This window comes from Tauraco erythrolophus, unplaced genomic scaffold (genome assembly GCF_009769465.1).
Source record: "Tauraco erythrolophus isolate bTauEry1 unplaced genomic scaffold, bTauEry1.pri scaffold_99_arrow_ctg1, whole genome shotgun sequence".
NCBI lineage: Eukaryota > Metazoa > Chordata > Aves > Musophagiformes > Musophagidae > Tauraco > Tauraco erythrolophus.
In genome coordinates, this window is record NW_028238666.1 from 33,197 (window position 1) to 44,598 (window position 11,402).

The 11,402-nt window shown below is 41.4% G+C and overlaps 1 protein-coding gene across 2 annotated transcripts; it reads right to left on the reverse strand.

Annotated features, from left to right (window-relative positions):
• Positions 1 to 1,141: 1,141 nt before the first annotated feature.
• LOC147525711 (transcription factor BTF3-like) lies at positions 1,142 to 8,579 on the reverse strand. Of its 2 annotated transcripts, XM_086631095.1 has the most exons (6): positions 8,463 to 8,579; positions 8,052 to 8,120; positions 4,517 to 4,630; positions 4,115 to 4,316; positions 1,745 to 1,798; positions 1,142 to 1,232 (listed from the first exon to the last, which is right to left on the reverse strand). In XM_086631095.1, the coding sequence occupies exons 2-6, from the start codon at positions 8,118 to 8,120 to the stop codon at positions 1,186 to 1,188; spliced, it is 486 nt and encodes a 161-aa protein (XP_086487221.1). In that variant the 5' UTR covers positions 8,463 to 8,579; the 3' UTR covers positions 1,142 to 1,185. The 2 variants fall into 2 exon arrangements, with proteins under 2 accessions (XP_086487221.1, XP_086487220.1); XM_086631094.1 differs by lacking the exon at positions 1,142 to 1,232 and having other exon boundaries at positions 1,677 to 1,798.
• Positions 8,580 to 11,402: the final 2,823 nt, after the last annotated feature.

The following is an 11,402-nucleotide window of genomic DNA, read 5'->3' on the forward strand; positions in this document are numbered from 1 at the left end:
CCGGTCTATAGTTACCTGGGTCTTCCTTCTTGCCCTTTTTGAAGACTGGAGTGACATTTGCTTTCCTCCACTCCTCAGGCACCTCTCCCGTTCCCCATGATTTAGCAAAGATGATGGCGAGTGGCCTGGCAATGACATCCGCCAGCTCCCTCAGCACCCGCGGGTGCATCCCATCAGGACCCATGGACTTATGGATGGCCAGGTTGCTTAACTGGTCCCTAACCAAGTCCTCATCAACCAGGGTAGACTCCTCCTCTATCCTGACTTCCTCAGGAGCCTCAGGGTTCCGGGGCTCATCAGGATAGCCTCCAGCAGTATAGACTGAGGCAAAGAGGGCATTCAGTAACTCTGCCTTCTTCTTATCCTCTGTCACCAGGGCACCCTCCTCATTCACCAGCGGGCCTACATTGCAGATAAAACTAACACTAGAGGCAATGTATTTGAAGAAGCCCTTTCTGTTGTCCTTGACCTTTCTTGCAAGGTTTAATTCCAAGGAGGTCTTAGCTTTCCTAGTTGCCTCCCTACATCCTCTGACAGCAGACCTATATTCCTCCCAAGTGGCCTGTCTCTCCTTCCATGATCTGTACACTCTCTTTTTCCACTTCAGTTTGCCCAACAGTTCCCCCTTTAACCATGCAGGTCTCTTGGTGCCCTTTCTTGACTTCCTACCTGTTGGGATGCACCGGTCTTGAGCTCGGAAGAAGAGGTTGTTTGTCCTAGCAATTGTTTGAAAAGATCAAAGTTGTCCCTACTCAAGTCCAGGGTTCTAGTTCTGCTAGGTATTCTCTTCCTGCCACATGAGATCCTCAACTCCACCATTTCATGGTCACTACAACCAAGGCTACCCTCGACCTTCAGCGCTTCAACCAGACCCTCCTTATTAGTGAGAATAAGATCCAGCAGTGCTCCTCTCCTAGTAGGCTCATCCACCATTTGCATCAGGAAGTTATCATCAATGCAATGAAGGAGCCTCCTGGACTGTGGATGGCTGGCTGAGTAGGCCCTTCCAGCAGATATCAGGATAGTTGAAGTCCCCCTGCAGATTCAAGGAGTTTCCAAATATTACAAATCTTGAGATCTCCTCAGAAAATAAAAATAAAATCAAATAAAAGCAGTCACAATATGAAACAGCAGCTCCATGTAGCTTTTTCAAGTTTTAACTTTATTCAGGAAGTGTCACTTAGTTCAGTTTGCCTCATTCTTTGAAGCTTCATCAAAGTTTTCAACAAGATCTAGAAAAAGAAAAATGTTGAAATTAAAGTTTTACCTACTTCTGCTTTGCCAATTTCCTCCCTCAAAGTTCTACTTCATATCAAGGACTTACAAGGCAAAAAAAACCCCCAACACCTTATAAAATACAGACCAAATAACATTTAAGAACTTCATGGTTCATTCTTCTTGTTTGAACAAGTACGTTTTAGATGGTTCATTATAAAGCACAATTCTAAGAGTATTTAACTTCACCATACCCATAACTGAGCAAAGTAGTAGTTTCTTACCACTCTTTTTATTGAATATTAAATTATCCTAGCCATAGCTATTACTCCTATATAGGACAAAAACACTAGCTCAAACCAATGGTCCATTTAAGTCTCACATGGTGTCTGAAAACAATACCCACAGAAATTCTGTAACAACAATTGACTAGTCAATACTCTTACTGTCCTTGGCCCAATCTTATGCTGCACATGTTATCTCTCAACAAAATTCACTTCCTTTTCCTCCATTGCATGCTTGTTCTTACCTGGAACTTCATCATCATCATCACCAGTAACAAGTGGTGCTTTTCCATCCACAGCTGCAAGAGCAAGCAGTTCAAAAGAGCATCAGTCAAGCTCACCATAAGCATCTTGATTACAAAGCTTTCTTGCTTTGTGTTTTTTGAAAGCATTATCAAAGAGTCTGAGCTAAGCTGCAATGCTCTATCCAGTTCCCCTGCTGAATAAAAACCTACAACTAACCTTTTGTTACCAATAATGCTCAAACGGCCCAGCTGGAAAATGAGAAGATGCATGCTAAACTAGTTTACTAGTCACCATCTTGGTTCTAGATATATAGAGTGTTTTGCATGGTAATAATTTTCAGCTAAAAGCACAGAGACTGTTTTTACCAATTTATCTTAAAAGCAGCTTAGTTTATTGACTACTCAGTGGTTCTTGAGGCTTATGTATTTTATATTAGCAAGTTATAAGGAAATCTTAGGATCTTATGATCCTAAAGGAAAACTAAGGTGTAATTGTGAAGTTGCAAGTAGAAGCACATGACTAGAGGAACTCAAAGATATTATTGTTCCCTAGCAAAGTCAGAGGAATATAGAACTGAAATGCACAATTTTATACTTGGGTGGTTGAGGTAACCACATGTCCTGGGTTCACATCTCTGCTGACTCAGTAATTTCTAAACTATTCCCATATTTGCCAGAGCTAGTGAGACTTAACCATGTCCATTGTAGCAAACCAATGAGCATCTGTGAAACTGCAGCAGTATAATGCTAAGAACAGATATCTCAGGTCCCTGGGTGCCTGTGCCACTGCTTTTACTGCTATTCTTAGCTGTACTACCTAGAGAATATGAGACAGCTTAGCCTATCATCTCCATTTTATCCTAATTAATCCTTCTCAGTTTTCAAGGAAAGCATGAGTAAAGAGATGGATTTATATTAGACTTTTGAAATTGCTATACCCTGATTTCTAGAGAACCAAAATAGACAAATGCATAAATTTTGTTCTGAAAGGGCTTGGGACAAGGTCACCCTCCTTTTGTTTGTTTGGGGTTTTTTGTGTTTGTTGTTGTTTTGGGGTTTTTTTAACAGCAGAAAGCTGCTACAGCTTGAGTGTATCTTAGTGACAAATACAACCTTTTAAAAGCTAACCATGTTATTTCATAGAATCATAAAATGGTTTGGGTTGGAAGAGACCTTAAAGATCATCTAGCTCCAACTCCCCCTGCCACAGGCAAGGACATCTTCCACTAGATCAGGTTGCTCAAAGCCTCATCCAATCTAGCCTTGAATGCTTCCAGGGAGGGGGCATCCACAACTCCTCTGGGCAACCTGTTCCAATGTTTCACCACCCTCACTGTAAAAAATTTCTTCCTTAGATCTAATCAAAATCTACCCTCTTTAAACTGAAAGAGGGTAGATTTCAATTAGATTAAAGAAAGAAATTCTTCACTTCTAGCAGGTTTTTTTCAGTGAGAAGTTGACAGAAGGGAAGCATCATCGGCTTTAGGAATCTAAATTTTTAGAGGCTATCTTTGCTGGCAGCAAAGCACAGAAAGAAAAACTGTAACAATCAAGTTCATAACTACCAGAAGTAGTAGGAAGACCTTACATGCAGGACACAGAATGTTCCCAGTGTCAACAAGCCTGTCTTTCACTCCTAATTCTTACCCTGTAGCAGCAGCACCTTTTCAAAACACCACATACTGAAGTCCTTCCTCTACTTTTCCCACACAGTTTTAGGGAGAACAAGTGTTCAGGTTCTTTTACTAATTTAAGGATGGAATAGGAAATTGGTGTATCTAGCTTAATGATCATGTCAGTCCTGTTCTCTACAGTGTTCTATACACACAGAAGTTACAACATATACAGTATTTGTAAGGAAATAATTCCCTCTTAGCTATCAAAAAGTCCATGCAAGAAGAAATACCTTCACCACACCTGCGAGGGAGCAAAGCAGTAGCAAGATATCTGTTCTCAAGTCCCTCTCTCCATTGTTTATGTTTCCATTGAAAGTGTCAAAACAGACATATTCAAAGCATATCTTTTTTAAAAACCCTAACTCTCCCAGAGTAATTCTACCTAGCTTTAATGAACTAGGTGTGTCAAAATATGGTAGCTACACCAAAAAGTGAGCTACCATGAAATCAAGTCTGGCTGCAACTTTCTAGTCCTAGACCAGCTGCAAGATATGCTGAGAGACAGGTGCCTCCGCTTTATTCTGTTATGTTCATTGTTGGATTTGAGCTATAAATAAGATCTAAGAGTTCAATTTTTTTATAAGCATTTTATAACATGCTTGCAGACAGTAAGAGTGCACTGAATTTCACTGCAGCTGTACAAATAAGCCACACGTCAGCTGCCAGCATGAAATGTGTTCGAGTTTCAACTTACGTTGCTTGGGTAGGGCTTCTGCTAGCCTCCTCAGGCTGGTCAAACTGTCAGCTCCGAGTTGACTTAAGATGCTAGGAAGCATTTCTGTCAGCTGCTTTGTCTCAGCATGGCCAGTGATAGTGAAAGTGTTAGCAGCCAGAGATGCCTGAACTTTAGGGTTATTAAAGTGAATGACTGTTCCTTGGTTGGTGAACATATTTACCTGCAAGAAAAAAAACATCCAGTATTTCAAGCAGTTTAGCATGATTTTTCACTTTAACAGGAAACTAGCTGAAGTGCCTAAAGCTCAATAAAGACCTATTGATAATTTACAGACAAGTTTAAGATGTTACTTACCAGGAAATTGTTTGATACATTTTATGTTTCTATATAGAAAAGTATTTTTCCCTTTGAAGCCATTACCTCTTCAATTCCAGAAATATTGTTGACACCTAGTTTCTTCAAAGAAAACTGAAGCTTCTTGTCATCTGCTGTAGCTGTTCTGTGGACAACCTTCTTCTTTCTGCGGGCAGTACCCTTTGCAAAAAAGTTATAAATTAATATTTAAATAGTTCTTCACAAACTCTAATCCTCATGGCCGTATAACTACTCTGCAGCCATCTAAAAAATCAACTTTGTATACAAAGTTCTATTTCTGTGTTACAGCACACACAACCCCACCCCTCCAACTGCACTGCAGCAGTCTTTCCCTTGCTATAAAGCAAGCTTTGCACATTTGAGAAGCGTGAGATTTCAGGAAACAATGAACCAGAGAACCTTTATTCCACAATTTTCATGGGGATTCTGCAGCATCCTACTTAGAGGAGAAAAATTGCAAGTTTATCCTTGTCTGTTACCATAGGCATAAAACTGAAGACTGAGCACAATTTTCAGTAATTTCTGAAGCCCATTAATTTTTCCTTAGATCATCTTTCTTAAGTTGTAGACAAATTTTGATAATAAAGAGTCAGAGATCATAAAGTTATCAACATATCATTAACAAATGAATATGAGAAAATCCAAAACACTCATTTTAATTCCAAATAGACGTCTCCATCTGATGGACTTACATATACAAATTTGAAGAACACAAAATATTTTGGGAAAATAAATTAAAAAAAAAAAAAAAAACTTCTACATAGTATTCCAGACCATCCCTGTTTAGAAAGCAAAACAAGCAAAGGTTAAGTTCCCCTACAGACACAGAGCTCTAGATTTCTCCAGGGAAATACTTGTCCCATATTTGAAGATTTAGATATCTACAAAATAGATAACTACAATATACAATCTACAATATCTACATAGATAGATATGATATATAGATATAGATAGATATCATAGATATCTACAATATAGATAACTACAAAAAAGAAGAAAGTGTAATTTTATACTTCCTTGCACAATCATAAGACTTCAGTAAAATTTGACATAAAAATGTCTATGAACAGGTGAAACTAAGCTCCTTTTTGACACACTATAAATACTAATCTAAGTTCTTCTACTCCAGTTGCTCATCTGCTACATGCTAGCAATAAGAAAATGTGTTGCTGCCCAGCTGTATAAATGGCTGCAATATCTTTTGAGTCAACCGATAGAAAACTGGCTGGACACTAACACCTCTAACATAATCCAGTTATGAATAACAAGAAATGTTAATAGACAAATTCACATGAAACTAACACTTGGAAGACTATAGCTCAAAAGTTTAGTTGTTTGTCTAGAAAGCTTGATGTTCATTCCCTGCTACTGTGCCCTGATTTCGCTGGGATAGAATCATAGAATCAATTTTATGTTCTGAGAAGCTACATTTCTAAAGTAAGCTGCATTTTAAAGAAGAATGCAGCACCCAATTTGGTGAGAACAAAGTTGATAAGACACTTTGGTTTAGTTTGCAGCCAGCCATGGTATGCAGGTATCCATTGTGATCAAGGACTTTTCAACTTGTTTTTGCTAATGACCCAGATGCCCAAGAACCTGGAGGGAGCATGGCCAGGGCAATTGGCACCTAAACTGGCAAACGGGTATTCCATACCATGTAATGTCATGCTCGCTATAAATTGGAAAGTTTGTTGGGAACAGGCTCTCTCTCTCTCTCTTAATGGTTACCATCCCTGGAGGGCCTCGCCTGTCATTCTGCTCCCAAGGCCTACTCTCTTCCAGGACTGCAGTTTCAGGATTTATTTTTTTCCCTGCTTTGGGATCACTAGCCAGGAACGGGCCAGACATTGGTCAAGGGGTGGTGAGCAGTTGCACCGTACATCACTCATCTGTATATATTATTATTATTTTTCATTTTTTTCCAATTATTAAATAGTTCTTATCTCAACCCACAGGTCTTCCTTTTCCTGATTCCCTTCCTCAAGTGGGGAGGGGTTATTGGATAATAGAACAGCTGGCTATTGTTTAGTTCCTGATATGGGCTGAACATAGACATACTGTCAGGTTAGCACACACAGTGATTTGAAAACTATTAAAATTATAGAAATGGCTTAAATTAAGTACCTTGACTACCCAGGAACTGAGCCACATAAGGGTTATGTTAAGTCTCTCTGGACAAAAGACCTCTCAATAAATTTCAATAAAGGCTATATAGGAACACGTATCCCCTTTTTACCCATATTAAGTACAGATATCAAACCAGGCAATATGAATTTAATTTAAATGAACAGCTGCTGCTTTCATCTCCATAGATTTAAGCTTCTAAAGATTACAGGGGTTTAGTAAGCAAATTCCATCCTGATCATGCTGAGACATGCTGTTCACACATCTCTACCTTTATATTAAAGAGGAGTGGGTACAGTAGGCCACAAATGGAATGCTGCAGACTCATTGGCCAGTCTTCTAAAAAGGTTTGGAAGAAACATGACATTTAGCTGTATCAACATCCTACACAAAAATATCAAATTTCACATAATGAAGTACTACAATAGACCTCCACCTAAATATAATATTTAGTTTGTTTTTAAGATCTGCAGCCTTGCAGTGTCATGAAAATCTTCCAGCAGAGACAACATGTAACCTTTTCTCATAAGGAAAAAAGCTAACAAAACAAAACAACAACCCACAAAAACAATACAGTGACAAATCTTAAACACCTCTATAGTCAATACACACACGCTAGTAACATGCACATAATTATCAATATAATACAGCAGTTCTCTGCTTGACTAGTAACCCATACAAAGAATACACAAAATCACCAAGCCAGTTAATTACTGATTTAAGGATGCTTAGATCTCTAGCTAAAGGCAAAAACTTCAACACAGGAATGGAAGCTACTTTGTCAGGAAGAGGTCTGTTGAATAGCTTGTATTCTAAAATATTAAATGTACATTTCCTCAGGTATAAAAAAAAAATACTAACAAATTATTGCCTTAAAACTGAAACTGTAATTAAAATGTTTACTAGCATACAATTATATTCAACATACTTTTTAATTTTCATATTATAAATAATCACACAGCTACATATATTCAGACATCATAATAAAATAAAGAGGTCTTCTGAGCACATTATTCTACAATGATAAGAGTATGACAAGTGCAGAAACTCCAGCTTTGTCCTAAAAAGCAAGAAAACAGTCATAGGCATCTTAAAGATTTGTGATGAGAATTTAGAACATAGCCCTCTCTAATCTGTTATGAAAACTATACCTGAGATCACTTTCTGTAAGTAAGGTCTACTTCAAATCTTAAGTGTTTTCTAATATAACCTATACAAGAATATAGGCTACAAGTCAGCTATAGCATAACAAGTCCAAACAGAAAAGGCCAGAGGTTCAGCTCCAACTGAACTGACTAAAGATCCCTGCAGCAGTGCAGCTTCCCCCAAGGACAGTCCAGTCAAGCTGAGTCCTTAGAGCTGCTCCCCACTCGAGTTTTCAGGATCCCACATCCTAGGCCCAGTCTGTGGGCAGAGACACATAATCCCGAGGGCAGAAAGAGGAGATAACTCCTACCTTGCCACCAATGCGCACTTGGGCCTGGAGCTTGGCGAGCTTTTCTTGGTTCATGATCGTTTCTTTCATCTGCAAAAGTAACAAGAGCGCCCACGAAAAACGGGTCAGGAAGCACTCAGTGATGCAGACCGCAACAATCCGGGCCCAGCAATAGAGTAGGTGGGCACAAAGAGCTCCGCAGCTATCCCTCACCACACTCACACTCCTGGCAGAACACCCCAGCCCTGTCGGGGGGGGGGGGGGGGGGGGAGGGGAAGGCGAGGGGAAACCTGCTCTCACGCAGTGCCGCCGAAGCTCGGCTCAGCTCCCCTCAGGCTCAGGCCCAGCCCATAACCACCAACTCGCAGCCCTCTCTCACACAACAAATTCCCCACCAGTTACCCCCATACACACACACCGTCTCCCTTGTACCTTCTTAGGGCGGAAGCAGCGGTGCCAGGCGAAGGAGGAACGACGAGGGCTGCAAGCACAGCACCGGCACTGAACACAGCACGCGGGGTGAAGCAAGATGGCGGCCGGAAGGGAGGCACGCCGCGCTACCGCCGCCTGGACCAGGAGGGGGCGCCCTTCGCGACAGCGGGACCTGGAGAGGTGGAGCCGCCGCCGCGGGGTGAAGAGTAGGAGTTGCTCTGCTTGTAGGAGATGCTGGATTCCTGTAAATACGCTGTGGTCCACAAAACCGATTTATTTGTGCAGATAAGCTGGGGTGCAAGGTAAAGCCCACACCTCCTTAGGGCAGGCTCAGTTCTCTTCGCGATCTGGTTCGGTGTGCAGCCCATCTTCGCTCCCTCCCTGCTTCTCCTATCTTCTGTCTCCTTCCGTTGCTTGCAGCCTCACCTGGTACTATTTTTTGCCCCGAATGGATCTGTCCCTGTTCTGGCGGTTTTATTTTTTCCTGGAAAGCATTTAAACGTTGTGTTTTCCTTCTTGTTTATGTAACTCAAACCTCGTCCCCATATCCATGATTTTTCTTCTTTCAGCTCTGCCCCGCCCCCCCCAGCTTTTTTTTTTTTTTTGTAAGACCATGTATAACTATAGCTCATATGGCAGTTCATGTTTCCTTTTGCTCTTCTTCCACCTCGGTTTTGGTAGGGTTTTTTTTTGCTTTGACTTTGCATCTTTTATGTGACCAGGCACCCACATGGAACTGCTCTCTGCTCACTGTTGAACGCACTGTTTGTGCTCTCTTTGGTTCTCTCAGAGCTTTCCTCCTGTAGTGATGTTTTGCATTGCTGAGGTATTTTGTTTTGCCTACTCTAAGGAGTCTGGTGGGACTAATCTCATGGTTATTGAGAACTTGGGTGTCTGGCTCAAATGACCACACTGAAGGGAAGGGATACCATCCAGAGGGACCTTGACAGGCTGGAGAGGTGGGCCTGTGAGAACCTCATGAAGTTCAACAAGGCCAAGTGCAAGATCCTGCATGTGGGTCAGGGCAATCCCAAGCATAAGTACAGGCTGGGCGGAGAATGGATTGAGAGCAGCCCTGAGGAAAAGCACTTGGGAGTGCTGGTGGATGAGAAGCTCAACATGAGCTGGCAATGTGCACTGGCAGCCCTGAAAGCCAACCGTATCCTGGGCTGTATCAAAAGAAGTGTGGCCAGCAGGTCGAGGGAAGTGATTCTGCCCCTCTACTCAGCTCTCGTGAGACCCCACCTAGAATACTGTGTTCATCTCTGGAGTCCCCAACATAAGAAGGACATGGATCTACTGGAGCGAGTCCAGAGGAGGGCCACGAAGATGATCCGAGGGCTGGAGCACCTCTGCTATGAAGACAGGCTGAGAGAGTTGGGGCTGTTGAGCCTGGAGAAGAGAAGGCTCCGGGGTGATCTTATAGCAGCTTTCCAGTACCTAAAGGGAGCCTACAGGAAAGCTGGAGAGGGACTTTTTACAAGGGCATGTAGTGATAGGACAAGGGGCAATGGATTTAAACTGAAAGAGGGGAGATTTCGATTAGATATAAGGAAGAAATTTTTTACATTGAGGGTGGTGAGGCAGTGGAACAGGTTGCCCAGAGAAGTTGTGGATGCCCCATCCCTGGAAGTGTTCAAGGCTAGGTTAGATGAGGCTTTGGGCAACCTGGTGTAGTGGAGGATTTCCCTGCCCATGGCAGGGGGGTTGGAACTAGATGATCTTTAAGGTCCCTTCCAACCCTAACCATTCTATGATTCTATGATTCTATGACCACTTTTGCCATGCAGAAAGCTAAGCAGTCTTTGCAGGGTTTGGACCTGTGTTGCATAACAGGGTGCAGAAGCAGATTTATGGGGGAGACAGCTTGGTGCTCCCATCTGTGCTGCGTGTGCTCACTGAGCGACATGAGAGAGGAGAAGCCATGTTGCTCCACAGTCCTGCCCCCATCATCACTGCAACCAAATGGAATGGGCCTCCTGGCATCAGTAGAAATACTACTGACCATGCCATCTCATCCTGTATTTTTATGCCTTTTTAAATCGGTCCTTCTCTGGAATATCCTCAATAAGCTATTCCCATTGTTCTTATTTCTGTAAGACTATATTAATACTTAATTTATCCTTCTGTATTCATTAATGTTAAGGCTCCCATGTTAATAATTTCCAGAGCCAAGACTTTGCCAAGGCTGTGCTTTTCCTGTATGTTTAAATATTGATTTGCTCTCACGATATCTCTTCACTACACCAGAGCTGAGTGTTAATTTGTACAGAAGATTTTGTTCGTTGTTAAAATTGAGACTTTTGTAATTATTGAGAATGAATGATAAACCCGAAATTACTCCATCTGGTGGTGATAAAAGGTCTCAGAGAGGTGATGATTCAAAAGGTGCTGCTGAAGAGCAGTCTGTGCCTCCCAGCAGACTAGCATCACAGATGAAAATTAGAGGATGATCAAACAGTTATAAAGGATGGGGAGGGCTGCAGAAATTTGGTCCAGCATATCTGTAAAATTGGAAGAGTGAATTGGTTTGCTCAGAGAAGAATGAGAAAAAGCCTGTATTACTGTATCTGAACAAGCAAACCCAGTACCTAATTCAGAAGGAAAGGAATAAAGCAGATTGGATGAGAGGGAGAATCCAGGGAGGGATTTGGGGAGGACAGAGTTCATTGTGAACTAAAAAAGAAAGCTTATGCATTTATTGGCAATGTACCTGTAGCAAGAGGGAATAGAGCCAAGATGGGAAAAAAAAAAAAAAAACACCACAAAAAACCTAACACTGAGTCACTGCAGGCTATTGAAAGTAAAAGCAATCAATACTTAAGCTTCAGATTTATCAGTCTTCCATCAATATAAAAGAAAGATTTCAGAATTACAAGGCAAATTGATGATTAAAAACATGCAAAATGTTTTAATAGGCTGAAATACTGAAGTGAAAAT